Genomic DNA, 18,629 nt, shown 5'->3' with positions numbered 1-18,629 from the left:
AGAAATGAAATGAATAAATAAATAAATAAAAAAACAAACAAACAAATAAACAAACAAACAACCTGCCCAGTCACTGGGTTCATCAGAGGGCATGTTCCTGGTGGTTCCACATGGACCCATGGCCCGGTTGGAGTCCACAAGGAAAAGAGCCTTCAGTGTGGTGGCCCCATTTCTGTGGAACTCCCTGCCTTTGGGGGTCACGCAGGCGCCAACACTGAGTTCCTTTGGCACCTCCTGAAGACACTGTTATTTTGAGAGGCCTTCCTTGAGTGACCAGCCACGGTTTACTGAATTCGGCCTTATTGTAACTTGCCTTTTAAAACTGTTTTAACATGGTGTTTCATTCTTTTATTTCTGCTGTTCACCACTCCAAAAACTTTTGATGTGGAGCAGTATATAAATATTGTAAATAAATAAAATAAATAAAGACAGGAAACATGAAATATTTATTTATTTATTACATTTCTAATCCACACAATAACCAATGTCTCTGTGTATACATGTGGGAGAAGAAATCATAAGGAATAATGGATTCCCACTCCCTTTCCCCACAAATCCTTGGGCAGATGCAACTAGTGTCAAGGACACTACACCATGCTTGGCCATTACCTGAAGTAAGAGGGCTGTCCATGCCTCCCATCTTAGAACCAGTAGCCTTATCCCTCCCCCAGGGTCCCAGTTCTTAATTTGGCCCTGCTAAGCCCAATCAACCACTGAATTCAGCAAATACAGTGGACATTGACTAACAGCAATGTAAAAGTTCAGCTCTGTGCAAGCTGCTTGTAAATTCTGCTGAAACATAAGACCTTGGCACCTAAGTTCATGATAAGGATGGGAACAACATCATATATTATAGGTGGCCAAGAATACCATTGCCAGGCAACAGATGGTGAAACCATAATTTTGAAAAGGTGCTGATAAGATGTGTCTGCATGATTTACATGACTTGCATGCCAATGGAAGGCAATGGCAAACTGCAGGACACCCATTCCACTTTCCAAGGAAGATTTTAGGCATGTATGTAATACGGAACAGCTAATAAACGTAGGATGCCTTTAAACTTGACAAGCTGGAGGCAGGAGAGAGCGAGAGAGAGGATAGATAGATAGATAGATAGATGATAGATAGATAGACAGACAGACAGACAGACTTTCTCTCTCTCTCTCTCTCTCTCTCTCTCTCTCTGCTGCGTTAACAGCACAGCTACTGTTGAGGGCGGAAGCCAAAATGTTTAGCTTAAAATCAATTTTTAATACTCCATTGTTAGTCCCACTAAACCCACTAGACTGTAGTTTTGAATCCAGATTAACACCGGTATGCAAGTGGCTCATGCTCTGAGAAATTAAGGGATAGGAGAAACAATATGCAAGAAAAATAGAAGGCTGTTTAGAAAAAAGCAAAAGAATGATAAATATTGCTGATCTGTGTTACTTTCTTGGGAAGTTACAAATTTTGTCCACACTCTTGGTCTCCAAATCAAAGTACAAAAGAGAACTGCCAGAAACAAACACACAAAGAACAACCTAGCAGAGAACTTTTCATATTTTAATTCCTACCATTTGTAAGTCGTCTGGATGATATAACTAGGACACTATACTCCAGCATTCATAAGCAAAACAGAACATTTAGAGTTTGGTATAAGTAGATTATAAATTGTGACAAATACATGGCCCTTTTGTGGATTGTTAAATTAAGTATCTAGTACATGGAAAGCAAAACAGGCAAATAAAATGCTAATGCCAAGTTGTGTGAGCTGCCGTATTGTAAGATAAACTGTTTGGTTTAAGGTTTACATCCCATGTCCTAATGCATAATCACATAGCTATATTTTCAAATGACAGGTATTGAATAAATAGAAAAAATCGGGGCCATTTGATACTCTGTCAATAATAATAATAATAATAATAATAATAATAATAATAGATTGCTTCCCAGTAGATTGCTGAATGGGGGAGTAAGATCGTTAGGTTTATTCAGCAACCTCCACACACAGACCACAGCATTTAAATTCGCCCTAAGAGAGGGTTTCTGTGAATACTTTTAGAGACACAACAAAGAGAAGCCCATTCTGTCATTTCCATGTTAATTCCACACAAATGATTGCATTTAAATACTATTTTAATGTATTTTCCCACATATGCATTTCTAAATTATTTTATCTCAACATAAACATTTTAAATGCATTTTATACATTTTGTGAACTGAAAAATGTATCGCAAAATTCAGAAGTGTACAAAAACTGAATTTGCACTTTAATCCAGGAAGTGTGAAACACATCAGTTCATATTAATTCACAAAGATTGAATCAGACTTATACTTACTTGGGAGCAAGTCGCATTGAACTGAATGGGACTGGCTTCTGAGTAGTCATGTATAAGTTTGTACTGTATGCTTATACAGGTACCAAGACACAGAAATATTTTGAACCTCCAGCTTGCCACTGCAGAAGATCTATTTGTTGCCAATTGAATAGCATTACTTGTATAAAGTAGCAGTTAAATTTAACTGAAAGGAAAACAGAAGATGAAAAGCCAAAGTCTCATTTTAAACAGCAATTTAGCTGTTAAATGGGGAAGACTGAAACTGGCCAGAGTTAAAAACATCTGTTCAAAAGGTCAATGAACATGGAAAACTCTAGTGAATCCCAGTTGACTTGTATTTCACTGTGTCATTTGTCAGAACAAAATGTGTGAATATTTGTGGCTGACTAGAGAAGACTATATGACTGACTGAAGATTTATAAAGAACCTGAACAAGTGATGACCCCACAACCCCGGTTTGTATAATTCCAAAAGACATTTGTCTGTGTTATGTATTTTACAGTGTACTCTCATTCTGCTGGTTTTTTTTAATTCCAGGAGAGTTTGCTGGATTTAGACAGGGCTATACTCCCCTGAAGAACCAGGTGCACAATGTGGGTGTGCGGCTGGATCTGGAACTGTTACCAAATGGCTAGGTTGCAGCAGTAATTTTTTTTCACTTACATCTCATTGGCCAGGTATGCCCCGTCCTGGAATACAGGGTTGCAGACACCAACATTTTTGCTTTGTAGCTCTGGCTTCCAGGATGCTGCCAAGCACTAGTTGTTTCCTCTAAATCCCTAAACTGTCTGGTCACAGTCTACCTTAAGGACACCTACTCCCACATCAACCTCCCTGGTCATTAAGGTTTGCTCAGGAGGCCCTGTTGAGGACTGAACACTAACGTGAGATTCAGACTGCAAGTATATGATGAGGAACCTTCTCTGTTGTGACACCACAATTACATAGTTCACTGCCTAGGCAGGCCTACCGGGTATATTTCTTAGGAGCATTAAGAAATTAGTAAAGAATTTCCTGTCCATCTAGGTTCTACAGTGAATCATCAGCAAAGTTATCACTTCTGATGATTGCTTCTTGGGGAAGGATCAAATGGGGGCCTACCGTTGGCAGCCATGATGTAGCATTTCTATTTCTGCTCATTTCCAGGCTTGCCCCTGGAAGCGCTACATCGCAGCCACCAGCGATAGGGCCCTTGCATGCACCGGGGCTGGCTAAGCACGGAAGGCCTCTATTGGATCCTGCCCTTGATCTTTTGTTTTTATCTGCTGACTTGCTTTATGTGCTGTTTTACTTTTTCCAGTTTTATTGGGAATCTGTTTTGTAATCTGAAATACTGTCTGCTAGAATGTTCCTAAGAATGATTCTATATTTATTATTCACTATGTTTCAACATATTAAGGTGTAAGTCTTTTGTTTGTGTGAAAGAGGGGTGCCCTACCTCCCACCCTCCACACATACACACACATGTCCTGATCTGGATCGGGGGCTCCACAACTACTATAGAGTGAAAATGGAAAAAAAGAAGTAGCTGCTAGGTACGTATTTAAAGTGATGTCTATTTTGGCCCTTAAGACAGTCTCCAAAGTAAAAAGCAGTCAGGACCACATATAGGTTAAACACTTCAATAATCCTCAGTCAACAGCTTGAAATGCTCCCCCGCCCCCAGCACAGAGAGATTGAGAGAGACAGAAAGAGAGAGAGAGAGAGAGAGAGAAGAGAGCCTGCCTCATTGTGCTTTCTGTTCATCTCATCTAGGATAGGGCTGAAATGTATTATTTCTCTAGATTGGTGATATAACTTTCCTCTATATTTAGGATCTTAACTTAAAGGGATACAAGCATAGAAATAACACACAGAAATAACTAAGCAGGTAGCCTGTTTTCTGCTACCTTGTCTCACAGCCTTTTGTAACATCCAGTGTTCTACTACTTGAAAACCTGAATTTGATAAACTGAACAGGATTAATGGGTAGTTCTAATTGCTGAGAAGATTAACAGGAAATAAAGATCTGGGATAACAGCCATGTCAGCTATACATAGTGTAAAGTGACCCTTATTTTTCACATTTTTAAACATTTGTATATTTATTTATATGACATTATTACATTTAAGAAATGTGTTATTTCCCGAGATTGTTTTCTTTTTCAATTACAGTTGTCTTCTTGATATCTATTATTCCCTACTTCATTTAAATCCACCTGTCAACTTGGAGTATTTAACATTTCCTGTTTCATTATTTCCTTCTGAAAAGCCAGACGTTACACAGTCTGTGTTTTAGCCTGCATCAAGTTGCCCACTTGTTGATTACCCATCCAAGGACACAAAGCCAGAACTGTACAGATGCTAAGGAATTCATATCCTGTAAACCAACTCAAATGAAGATATAAGTAACAGCTTCTGAAACATATGTGGTAGTATTCACCATACCATACTCTTTTTTACGGCTGTTCATGTTAGCATGGTGAAACCTCTGTGGTTAGCTGCTATATACTTGAACAGGTTCCAATGCAATAGCAACCAGCATGTGAGTAATTAAAGTGGCCTCCTTCACAGGGTAGCCATAGCACAAGCTTTTAATCTAGTGGGTTTAGATATATTTTATTTTTTTTACAGAATCCCACATGAAAATAAGATTTCAAATACTGCCATATTTTTAGTTTGATTGCATGAAGAATGCTAAAAAAAACACACCTTGGTAATGTACTGACTACATGAACCAGCCTTTTGGCAACAGCATTGGGAACTGGATGAGCTACACAGTGACACAGTACTGAAAACAAGATTACAAGGTCTGTTTTTCTTCACTTTTGGGGCTTTTCATCATAACTATTTTTTCAAAAAAATTAAAATGTTCAAATACAGAGATACTAGTTCAAGCTAGTATTCACCCACATTAACTGAAATAATACTTTTATAAAACAAACTTGGTAAATTTAATACATGCTGACATGGTTCCCTTGACTCCCTCCTTCCTCAAGCACTCACAAACACACAAAAAGAGAGGCTTCAGTCTCATGCCTTTAATTCATTATTCACAGGTTCATTACAGATGCAAATCCTCGAAGACTCTCTGGCTACAAAGAAATGCCTCCAGGGGATTCAAATGGGAATAAACAAAAGTTGCATGCAGCTTGAAAGGGCGGCTGTTTGACTAGGCTAACTTAGAGAGGGAGGTTCCGCCCCTCGCCTGCTGCTCCCCTGCATAGCCTCTCACGCATTGCTAACCGGTTTGAACATCTAAGCTCCACTCCTGACGTTTCCCTCTTAGCTCTGCGTCTCCACCTGGCACCCCTAAGGTCACAAACCTCAAGCTCTTCCTCCTCCTCCTCACTGTTTCTCACAGAGGAAGTGAGGATGAGGTTTCATGCCCGGCCACCTGGGAGCTGGTAACCTGAGAAGCACGCCTATCCATATCTGAACTGGCCTGTGAAAAAACCTCCCCCAGTTCTGGCTGCTCCTCTTCTGAATTTGAGCTGCTAACTATCTCCCTGCGCTCAGAATCAATCCTGACACATGAACTGAGAATCTAGCAAAGTGGCAACATACTTTTGAGTTTATATTTTTCCATATACAAGGTAAGAATTACAGAGGCGCAGAACACTCTCATTTCCATGTTCCCCTCATAATACTAATGCAGGGATCGTATGCACTTGCAGGGAATAATTGGTGGACAAGAGGAGGTATTTAATTCCCACCTGCACAATTTCCTGGCCACTTTTTGACCCCCACCTCACCCCAGTCAGGATCTGAAACAGGAAGTAAGCCCAGGTAAAGGCAAAATACACAGGCGGAAGACATTTGCAGGATAGAATCTTTGGGTAACAGAGGCTTTAAGAACCCCTTCTTCCTGCCCACTCATATTCTGATCTCAGTGCCCCCACATTCACATTGGGTGGGTTCAAATGTCATGCTAAGCCATCCTGAGAATAAGTCACAGTGGGTCAGTTGTTCACAGAGGAACCCACGGTATGCCTGATAGATAATTGGGCTTGTCATGGCTTGTTCTCCCCCTCCTTCCCCCTCAGTCCTCCAGCCAGTTGTGGCACATATCCCAGGGACTTTGTGGCAAAAACCATCTTGTCTCCCCCTCCCAGCTCTAATCACTACCACTTTTCATTCCCCAGCATTTTTTTCACCTAATCAAAACTGCACAATTGGGGTTGCTCTGATCGCTACCCCTTTTCATTCACTGGCTTAAAAAAAAAAAAATTATGTGCTTCAAAAATGCACAATGGTGGAATCACAATTTGTTCTGTTATTTTTTGTCAGTCTTTCGCAAATACGCACTTATGGCTATCCCATATGCGTAGTCTTGCCTGGTCAATTGTTGTCTGTTCAGCTGTCAGGAAATTGACCAGGATATTGACCAGGCAAAACTATACATATGAGACAGCCGTAAGCGTGCACTTGTGCAAGACCAAGAAAAATAATAATTGAAAAAAATTACAACCCCAATTGCACCGTTTTGAGGTACTGAAAAAAAAATTAATACCAGGGAACAAATGACAGTCCTTTCAAAGTGCCATTTGGGCATCTGTGGAAGAGTAGTCACTGGCAAGCAAGTGGCACAGGCTGTTTTGCCACTCTTGTTGAGAAGCTCTGTAGCCTCTCACCACAACCCACAATAAAATTGGTCTCCTGGGTTCAGATGACATGACAACCCATGATGGGCATGAATAACCCTACAATAGCCAAGGGATATAGGTGTGGCTTGTTCCTGAAAAATAAGTCACCCTGTGGAAAACATTCCAAGTTCAGATGATACAACAACCCACCATAGATGACTGCCCATGGTGGATTTTCATGTCATGCAAACTCAGTTCAGACAACACAATAACCCACACTCAAGGGTTGAGTATGGGTTGAGTGTGGGTTGTCATTTAACCATGGGGTGTTGTTGAAATGTGAGCTATTGTGTTGTCTGAACGCAGCCATTATCTTGACTCACATGGGTTTGAGAATTCTCATACGGCCAGAAAATATCTAATTCCAGGTTCAGAAATTTTAAAATATACTCATTTTTTGTGAAATGTATTCCTTATCTTCTTTTCTAATCAGATGTGTCAGTTTTACTGAATGTTAAATATTTCAAGCATTTCTGAGCCAACTGCCAATTGACATTTCATTTGCTTTCTATTTCATTGCTAGTGTAATTCTAGTTTTCCATTCCTAATATTCTATTAAGTTATTCATTGAATTATACTTCATTTTTACAACAAAGATTAGGATCTTTTCTATATCTCTGACTAATTACTTTCACATAATAATCAGATATTAAAGAACAGTACTAACTATAATTACAAGAAATCTGAGTGGGGTGTGGGAAGAAAGGGTTTCTTTAAGTAAATGTTTACACATCAATCCACATCCCCAATGTCAAACAATCAGAGCTTGAGTTTACTGCCAGGATTAGTGTATGCCAACATAAAGTTAGATATTGTTTGTTTCGTTTACTTACTTGTGGCCCATCTCATGGGCAATAGTAAATGCAAGATTCAGGCCATTGTCCTCTGCGATAATACATTTTCTTTTTTCACTACACATCCCATTCAAATATGCTATACCTAGAAAACACAGCAATCACAATTAATCACTCCACTTCATATTATTATTATCATGATCATGATCATCATCATCTTATATAGTATCTTATATCCAAGTGCTCTTTTAGAATAGGATCTTCAGCAAATCTGCAAACATGCTGGCTTGACTTTATAAAAGGCAATGTGCAACAAAGGAGGGTTGATTCCTGCAAGTGTGCCAGTGAGTTCACCAATCATATATCTTGTTTGTGAACCTGAACTTTCTCCACTGAAAAGTATTTGGGGGCAAAATCCAGCCAGTTAAGCATTTTTTAAAAGTTAAGCATATGAACAAGCATACTGCCTCTGAAGAAATATAAACTAAAGAAATAAGTTCAAAAAAGTGTCACTCACTATATGAATTGTGAAACTCACTATATTACAAATGCTTTGGATACTCATATTGTTGTATTCCACACCACATTTTCCCAATTAGAAAACAACTTGATTTTAATACTTGGAAAATGCAATCCTGCAATGCGAATGCAGTCTGAGATGTTGTGTAGGCAGACAGCAACAAATGGGAAAATGCCCATTAATAACAAATCAATCCATTACAGCATGAGAGCAAGTATCTTTTCTCAGTGATCCTTACTTTATTTTTGTTGAGATCTAGAAAAAGAGGGTGTTTCATGTTTATCTGGGAATGAAAAACTACATAACCATTCTTAAAAATACAATTTCTGCTCCAGCAGGAATTCAGCAGCTGATTTGTGCATCTGCCAATGGCTGGAATCACACCAAACTAGAGAGGGAAACTCACCAGAATCTAGAAGGTTGCAGTGTGGGTCTGGAAGGTTGCAGGTTCAATGTACTGTACATGAACCAACCTGGCAAAATGACATCATCACAGGAAGCCCATGTGCATGCATGCTGCTGCCTGTAATATCCCTGAAGCCTTCCCTGTTCATCAAAATAACCGGATTTAATATAAAAAGCAAGGTGTTGGTGCGTAGGGGAAAAAATCCAAAATCCATCTTAGGGCAATATCATTATTAGGGCAGCAAATATTTCACAAAATATTGTGCAAGATTTAGAATTTTCTAGAACTCTTCAGCTGGATTTTACATTTTCAAAAATGGGGATCAACCATTGTTCATCCTGTCATCCTGGCAGTCCTAGGGACAGTCCTAGGTGTAACCTGAAACCTGCATAGCACCTCATAGAGCCTTATTCGAATATCTGCTACTGCCTCCCAAATTCCATCTTAAGACTGTGATCCAGTTCGGTGTCACAACTACCCAGGAATCCAGGATATGTTGAAACTCTGGGTTTTAAAAGGGGAATTTTTGTGATCAACTCCTTCACTCTAAACAGGAAGGTATCTTCACCTTGGAGATTGAGCATGCTCTCATCTGCAACTACTAGTCTTTGACTATTTGAGCTGTAACTTTCCTTTTTTATTTGTTAAAAGTTTTGCATCTGATAGTTTGAGCAAAGGGCTGGATATGCCTGATCTCGTCTCATCTTGGAAGCTAAGCAGGGTCAGTCCTGGTTAGTACTTGGATGCCTAACAGTTCAGGTAAGACATTTTTGAGATGCTTCTGACATTTAAAATGTCCTCACTCACTGTTTTGGAAGAAATTACTTTTCTGGAATCTAAACGTAAGCAAAATATCAAATGAAATCAGAATTTTATTACTTTATTCCTTATTAAACAAAGTTGACCTTGGACTTGAAAGCCACATCAAACACTCGCTACTGAATGTAAATCAGCCAGCTACCAGTTGTGAACTAGTTTCAAGTCTTGTCCTTTGTTATTAATTTCATGTGTTAAGAAACAGAAACTGGCTTCAAGTGAGCAGCTGCTCCTGCTTAGCCATCACAGTGTTAGGTAAGAGAAAGATTTTCTTTAAATATACATATATGTTCTCTGCTTCTTCCTGTGGCTTATTAACACAGCTGGAACAGTTCCAAGGTTAAATCCATGAAGGAGGGGGAGTGAACAATTGATCTTCTGTAATGGTTAAACCTTTTCCAGTCAATCCTATAGATTTTCTACAAAACTGCAAATTAACACACTTTCCCCATGAAACATCTCTGCTTGAAATCAGTGGCAGCATTCCACTGATAATTTTTACAAAAACAGCAGTGGTGGGGGGTTGAAAGAACTCGTGGTTTCTGTATGCCAGAACATGAAGCAGTACTAAAGATATAAGCCAAATTCTATGGATGTTTACTCAGAAGTGACTCTCAGTGAGCTCAACAGGAATTGATCTCAGATAAACGTGGATAAGATTGCAACCTTCATGTGTGAAGAAAGCTTTCACTAGTAAGAACAATATCTGAAAGTTTTATCCAAGTACAAGAATAACCTGAAAAACACATACAAGTTGATAAAACAAACTGTTTTGTCAGCTTATAAATACAGATTCATTTACATTTACAGATCCATTGTATATCATACGTAGTGGTCATCCCTGAGCCTCAGAGAAAGGGGCAGAATACAAAAACAAAAAGGGCCCAGTTCCTCAAATGCTGCTGTCCTTGTCTGTTTGCCAGGTCCATTTCTCCCTCATCATAAAAGTAGCACTGCTGCAGTTGCTCTCAAAAAAGTGGGCCTGGCTGAGTTTCCTAGATTTTTTTTTAATTTTTATTTGTTGCATTTATACCCCGCCTTTTTTCCTCTTGCAAGGAACCCAAGGCGGCTTACATTATCCTCCTCCTCTCCATTTTAGCCTCACAACAACAACCCTTTGAGGTGGGTTTGGCTGAGAGTCTATGACTGGCCCAAAGTCAGCCAGTGAGCTTCCATGGCCGAGTGGGGACTAGAACCCAGATCTCCCAGCTCCTAGTCCAACACTCTTGCCACTATACCACACTGGCTCTCTACTACACTACTCACTACACCACACTGGTGTAGATTAGCATCAGAGTGGATTTTGCTTTTGACACCGGCCAATATGCCATCAAATATGCTGCCCTTTCAACCAATAAAGAATGCAAATATGGATAACATTTGGTCATTGTCCAAAGACTCTTGGTTTGCCTTGATCAGGGATGGGGAACTCATGGCTCTCCAGATGTTGTTGAACTATGGCTCCCATTATCCCCGACTGGCTGGGGCTGTTGGAAAAGCTACAAGTTCCCCACGCCTGGCACTGATAACATTTAGAAATCAATGTTCAAAGAAATCAAAAGACTTGTTTTAGATATTTGCCAATCTGCTACAGTCAGTAAATGTCATCCAGTTCTAGTGCAAAAGCAGCCCAAATTAACAACCTGCACATTAACATTTAGATTGTCTACCTAATTACTTGAAGCTCATTACTTCTGACACTAATACATGCTGGATGTGCCCTTTGTGTCCTAATGCAATGTTTGCCAAAGTGAGAACAGACAGGGTAAATAGGAAAAGTCTTGAGAAAAGTCTAGGAGTGAAAGGACAGGAAAGAAGGTTATGGAAGACAGAAAGAAATAGTGAGCCTGTTCACATGTCACAACAGTCCACCATGGCTTAATTTACCCACAGGGGCTATTGTGTTGTGCCGGGCGCCCATGAGTGCCATTTTTACATGGCCCCCGCGGGTACCCGGTTTGTTGTGGCTTGTCATGTCATGTGAACCCAGGTGAAAGGGGTTATTTCTGGGTTAGACAACCCTCAAATAATCCTAAAACAAGCCATGGTGGGCTGTCATGTCATGTGTTAACCAGGTCAGTGTCTCAGCACACCTAACACAACAATCCAAATGGGGATTAGTGGTCACTGCTGTGTGCAGCACAGTAGCACAGCAACTATAGTGTAAAAAAATGACAATTTCAGTGTCAAATTCCTGTGCAAATTGAGATTCTTCTCATGTGATGCTATTTTCTGCAACTTCCTGTTTACTGCTACAATTGCTTCTAGTAGCCCAGGGAAACTGCTACCTATACAGAGAATTGGAGATAAGAGACTAGACACAAGTTGACAAGGTAGATGTCATTGGCATAGAGGTCATTACAGCTGAAAAAAGGGAATGAACACCCAGAAAAGGAAATGCTTTGAGTGAAAAGGCAGACATCTGGACTGCTACAGTCACTGTATAGGGCCTGAAGAAATGAGTAGCCAGGAAGACAACCAGAAGTTCAGAGAGGGGAAAATAATCAAAGTAGATGGGCAATGAGAAGCAAGCAGGTCTATGAGAATAAGGATAAGGAAGAACCCACTATATATTTGGCAAGGAAAATTCCTGCTGAGAGTGTTCAAGGTCATGCAAAAAGGGGGAAAGTGAAATTTGAGGTAATAAAGAAAGGAAATGGAGGTCAAGGTCCAGTAACTCTACCATATGGAATGGGTAGACACTACATGTTGAAGACATCGGGGTGAAGGGAAGGAAGGAGAGAAGATCTGGAAATATTTTTTTAAGTACATGGATAATTTGGGTGTGGTTGAAAGCAGGTTGAGAAGGGTTGTTGGAGCGGAGGTGGGAGAATGTGAAGTTTTGGGGGCAGGAAGGGAAAAGACACAGTAAAAGGTGGGAAAAGGAAATGTGGGCAGGTAAGACTTCATACCACAAACAGAGGCTGCTAAACCAGAACCAATGGAGCAGTTAGTGGGGAGGAAAATACTTTTAGATGGAATTAAATTGTGACTAATACATTCCACGCTGCCTGCATGCCAGATTAACTGCCTTTGGCTAATTTCATGAAGTCTGAAAGTATATTTTTATTCATCTATTTAAAAAAAAACTATTAACACCATGTTTAAAACAAAATTAACACTCCTTCAGCTTACGGATTCATCAGTTGTTACGGATAAACACTACTAGTAAACATTACTAGAATTCATCATGCTCATTTTGCTGGATTAATAACCTTTTGTATACAGTGTCTTTGAATGTGAAGTTCAATACGTTGAAACAACAGAACAGCTATGAGGCTTTAGTTTTCACAATCTTCCCCCAGAAATACACTTGAAATAGGCTGTCAACTGAAATAGCAAATATGATATAGATTACATTCATATGTTTCTGTTTTGTTTTTGTTTTTAATTATATACAAGTGTTTCTCAGACACACACACTTCAGAGCATGACTTGGGGGAAATTAACTTTGACTTGGAGCTCTGTTTCTAAGGAACTAATATTCATTTTCTTTCAGAACACCAAGTGTTTTCCATTAGGGAAAGGGGGAAAACAGGGAAGATAAAAAGCTTTCTACATTGTTGCTGCTTAAATACATACTTCTTTCAAAGTGTTCTATGCTATGGGATTGTCTGAGAGAACATCAGTGACTTATCTGTCACTTACAGCGCAATCCTATACATGTCTACTCAGAAGTAAGCCCCACTGAAGTCAATGAGATTTACTCCCAGATAAATGGCATAGGACTGCAGCCTTAAATTATAAATTAGCAACTAAACACAGAAAAAGCAGCAACATGATGTGTAGCCAAGTATTGGGGCATCTCTATACCAGCCTAAAATCCTGCATTTAAAACAGGGCTTTCTGCTTCCTTTTTAAATGCAGGATGACAACAACTCCCTTTTTTACCTGCTTTCTTTCCCCCTTCCCCCTCCTTTCCCTTCCATATGTGAGTCTTCCATTATCTCTCTCCTCTTCTTGCCGCTTTTCCTCTTTTCACAGAGGGAACTCAAGCAGAACTTGATAGCTCATTATCTGCAATCTATTTCAAAACGGAACAAAGGGCATTTAGTGTAGGAGATGCCCTCGAGGTTCAAGGAATCATGTAAAGAGCCTGCAAACTTCCTTGAAGGAGCAATCTGAATTGCAGGATAAAAGCTCCGTGTGAAGAAAGCCTTGGAACAGATGTGGGCAACTCGGCTACAATGGCAAGCATACAGCACCTCTAGGATATTTTTGATTATTGCATGTTGGGTTGATGGGTTGCAGCTCATTAATCTTAGTTTATTTATTTGTTTAGAAAATTAATTTATACACTGCCTTTGGCTCTAAAAAAAGCCCCCCACAGTGGTTTACACAACTAAAATTTCATTACAAATTAAAATTGGAGAGCATTAAAGCAAGGCAAGGTAAAACAATTAAAACAATACATAACAGGTAAGATTAAAATACTCAAAAAGCTTGGCAGGATAAAATAACGTATTGACTGCCCCCCTAAAAGAAACACACACACACACACACTTTCAGCTTAGTGCAACTTAGACATGTTGACACATCTTGTCATGCATGCCGTACCCCAGGTTTCCATATGTGCAATTTACTAAACTAAGGAAGAAAGCTTTATCTTCTAGAACTGAAGTCCTTCTTTTGATGAAGTTGAACAACTATCAGATGAAGAGCAGTGGATTAATTTCGAACTGGAAGAAGGGAAGACAGAGGAAGCAACACATGTCTAATACCTTGCCTTTGACATTTTTCTTACCGAGGCTTTTAACAACCAGAGTGCATATCATGATTTTCAGGGTGACAGTCTGTACCCAGTTCCATCACTTAAACTTTTAAGTAAGATCTGGTAACGCACTTCCATGCCTAGCACTCTCACTTACACATAGTCAGTTAAGATTTGGAGCAATAGTGAAGGAAATTTGGTCATTTAACTTACAAAGCAAAGAAATACAAATGATGGTCATTGTCCTGTCTAAAAGTTCCAGCTGGAAATTATTTGGGAGAGGTCACAACTATTTTGTTAACTCTGTGATTTGTTCTTCTAAGACAGTACTTTACAACTGGCTTACGTTCTGGTGTTGCTTGCTCTGTGTTCTCTCAGCCTGTTCTCTGCAGCTTTCCCACTACTAAAAATACAGTTCCTTTGACTATAGTTTTTCCAGGGGATGGGCTGAGTCAAAGAACACATTACGTGCACATTATCCATTTCAAGCCATGATGATATCCAAGCATATGGCATTCCTCTTCATGAGATTTGATGCAGCTGCAACAGAAGCCAGAAACTCCTTTACTGAGTAAAGGCAAAGTAGTTTGAATGCAAAAATGTTTGTTTCTTTGTTTCATTAGAACTCGTTTTGAAAACTTTGCACTCTTCACAGCATGGGGAAGGTTTGCTATACAGAATGACTGCAGCCATTGCACCCTGTTTTATAGTAATATGATCATTAGTATAATTCACAAATCAAAGAAAAGTTTAGCTCAGCATACAGAGTAGCAATTATGTGAAGAGATTCCGTATGTCCAGTGTGCTGCCAGTATTTGTATCCACTTACAAGATCCTGTGGTAAGCTGATGGGGTATTAAATCTTAGAAATAAACAAACAGGAAGGGACATGAAATCCAGAATCATTTCATCATGGGCTGTATCCAATGTGACAGGAGCATTAACCTAAATTACACTGTGCTACCGTACGTTAGCTAGTGCAACAGGATTTCCTGGAAAACCCATCACACCACATAATGCTATTGTTGTTGCACTACAGGTCCCTTACATTAGCACAACATGATTTATATGAGCACTCGTGTTGCACTGGATACTGTTCTCTGTGTGTCTTCTCTCTGAGACAATCACAACTACTACGATTCAAAATTTATATTATGTTGCTTCTTGATACATACATGGGTCTGTAGAGTATACCTTCAATTTTCAAAGTTATACGAAGCAGCCATTCATACAAAACTGAGAGTGAAACAATGGGTTGGATCCAAAGTGTCCCCTCCATGAAATCCAGTGAAGCCTCCCCACTGGAGCGGAGGAGGCAATTTTTACCATCCCTCACCTTACTCCAGCTTGATCAGAACTCCACAGAGCATGCCTGGATCCAACCTAATGCCTTGAGACATAGATTAATTATTAGGCTATAATTAAATAGGTACCATTCTGCAATGATATAAAACAACACAACATTTAAGCAATAATGAACTGTTTACGAGGAGTATCTAATCATTTCACTACACAAATCAGAATACTATATCTGAAGCTGTTAAAACACTAGAAAATGTGAAAGTTAAGCACCAGTATGTTTAATCTGTTCAGTGCAAAACATTTTATTTAGTACATTCTAGAACCAGGACACGTAAATATGCAGAAGCATATGAGTGGTAAATCCAATAAAGTAATTGACAGCACAATCCTGTACTGTCTACTTGGAAGTAAGTCCCATTAAGTTCATTGGAGTTTACCCCCACGTAAATGGATATACAATTGCAGCTCAAGCATCTACGTGTTTTTAATCAACCAAAATTGGCAAATGAATTTAACAAACAGCGTAATTTGGAACTTTAGCTTAAAAGTGCTTAGAGACTCAGACCGTAAATGTATGTTAGTCCTTTGTTGATAAAACTAGTAAAAATTAAGGTTGCAATCCTATCCTTATTTGGAACAAATGGTACTCTGGGACATGTTCACATGTACTCTTCTGACTTGGGACAGTACCAGCTGGTATACTCCCAACTCAACTTCATGTGTGATATATTCATCTTAAATCACCTGCATATGAAAACTTTTTCATGCCAGAGAGAAAGCTGGCTTTCAAGCCTTCTTCTCCATCATGATCATTTTTGCAGTTTTCATATGGGGACAATTTCTAAAAAGTGTTTCCCCACATTAAGTCTGCATAGTACAGTCCTTGCATCAGGACTTTTCTAGCTAAAGGGGCACATATGAATAGGACATTATGGTGCTTTTATACAATCAGTGAGTTATTTTCTCTCATTCCACAAAAGTCCTTAATTTCTAATAAAAGTAGAAATCTCTATGCATGAGAGGGTTTCCTACCAATTTGGAGCAGTATTTTGTATGGGCAGGCCATCTTGCATGATTGAACTTCTCTAACTTCTCCCTCAAGTGTACTTATTTGTGTAGAATATGTTCATTCACCTCCAGGACCTAAGGTATGATTTGTCCTACCACAAATAATGAGACTTCAATGGGAGCTATTTTCTCCTGGCAGAACAAAAGTTATTCCCTCATGGTGTGATCATATTCTGCAGAAGCATGCATGTAAATAACACCATCAGTGGCACCAATTGTGTGTCTTTCCCATCAGTTGGCACCCACCTGTAGAACACCAACTAAAAGAGGGAGGAGCACCATAAAGGTACGCATGTGCTACAACCCTGTTGATTCTTCTGAACCTCTCATGGTGTTTCAGTACCATCAGCTATGGTATCCTTCTGGGCAGTCTCGAATAGATGGGGGTTGATAGTAGGTTGAGCAGGTTCCATTCATCCCTGACAAAATCACTGCTCTTGTGTTGGAGGATCACTGCTCCATCCTTTGGCCAGCGTCTTATGGGGCTACAGTGGGTTCCACCTTGTCCCCCATGCTGTTTAACATGTACATGAAACTGCTGGGTGAAGTTATGCAGGGATTTAGGCTGAGGGGTCATCAGGATGTGGATGATACCTAGCTCTGTCTCTCATTTTCACCTAATTCTATGGAGATAGGGTAGAAGTGCTGAACCAGTGTCTGCCAGGGACTGGATGAAGCAAAATAAACTAAAACTTAATCCTGACAAGATGAACACGGATGGATTACCTGACTCAGAATTACCTGACTTACTATTTTCAGCATATTATGAATGCAAGCTGGTTTGGATAGGTTGCATGCCCTCTGAAAGATGAGGTTCATAGTTTGGGGTGTTCCTTGATCTGGTACTTTTGCTAGATGTGTAGATGGTGGTGGTGGTGAGAAGTGCCTTCTTTCAGCTTTGGCTGGCTCACCAGCTACAACCGGTCCTTACAAAGGATGACCTTGCCACAGTAATTCATGCCCTAGGTATTTTCAGGTTACGTTACTGGAACACACTGTACATGAGGCTGCCCTGGAAAAGTGCCTGGAAACTGCGGCTGGTAGAAAATGCAGCAGCTAGCTTGCTGGTAGGAGGCAGGCATTTTAACCATGCTATACCTATTTTAATTGAGTTGCACTGGCTGCGGGTTTATTTCCAGGCTCAATTCAATGTACTGGTGTTTAGCTTTAAACCCCTAAATGACCACTTCCTTCCATATGCTTCTCCCTGCCTGCTCTGGTCATCATCTGAGGCACTACTTCAAATTCCCCAGCCTCATGAAGCTAGGTAGGCAGCCACAAGATCTAGATCCTTCTCTGTGGTTGTGCCCACCTTGTAGAATGCTTTGCTGAGAGAGATACAGATACATCATGCCCTGACACTGCACTGTTTTAGACGGTGTGTAAAAACGTGGCTCTTTAAGAAGATAGCTGGTTAAAAGTTTTAATAGCCCTTGGATTTATTTTTTTATTTTTTTTTTAGCTTTTATGGCTAACTGCTGTCCCTACAAATTGTTACTGTTATTGTATATTAATTTGGGTTCTTTAACATATAGTTTCAAATATTGACAATTTAGTCTGTCAGTTCCCTCTCTTGGAAATAGGTAGGATATAAGCTTTTTAAAAAATTATAATAAAAAGGCACAGATATGCAGCCACACATATAGTATAAACTCATCCATACTTTCAAATAAGTATATTTAAAATAAGGTGGTGGTGAAAAGTCCTGCAGCAACCTTCTTTAAGCTATCAATTTTGTCAAACCACTATATTAAGTTCCATCAATCTTTCATGAAGAATAACAGCAAGCACAAGATTTCAAATGCCACAGCCCATATGCTGTACACCTATGGATATTTGACAAAGGATGCTAAGATACAAAGAACTCAAAAGCCCCATAGTTTGTGGGAAGACGATTAAGGTACATTACCAACTGGAGTTTGAAACAATACATCTTTTTTTTTTTTTAGCAAGGACAATGCCTCCAGTGAATACAACTGGCAATTTATTTTAAATTAGAACAATGACACTTTCAAAAAAGTTTAAGACAATAGTGTGTAGTTAAACTATGGAATTCACTACCTCAAG

The 18,629-nt window shown here is 39.5% G+C and overlaps 1 protein-coding gene across 1 annotated transcript in view; it reads right to left on the bottom strand.

Annotated features, from left to right (window-relative positions):
- ADAMTS19 (ADAM metallopeptidase with thrombospondin type 1 motif 19) overlaps positions 1-18,629 on the bottom strand; it is a 171,080-nt gene that overhangs the window by 87,230 nt on the left and 65,221 nt on the right. Inside the window, exon 8 of the mRNA XM_084834003.1 lies at positions 7,779-7,884. Within this exon, the coding sequence (XP_084690129.1) occupies positions 7,779-7,884 (106 nt within the window). The remainder of the gene's footprint in view (positions 1-7,778; positions 7,885-18,629) is intronic.

The sequence above is a fragment of the Heloderma suspectum genome, chromosome 2, assembly GCF_057233095.1.
Source record: "Heloderma suspectum isolate Gila_16-S chromosome 2, 16-S_ref, whole genome shotgun sequence".
Classification (NCBI taxonomy): domain Eukaryota; kingdom Metazoa; phylum Chordata; class Lepidosauria; order Squamata; family Helodermatidae; genus Heloderma; species Heloderma suspectum.
This window is presented reverse-complemented; position numbering and strand designations above follow the sequence as displayed.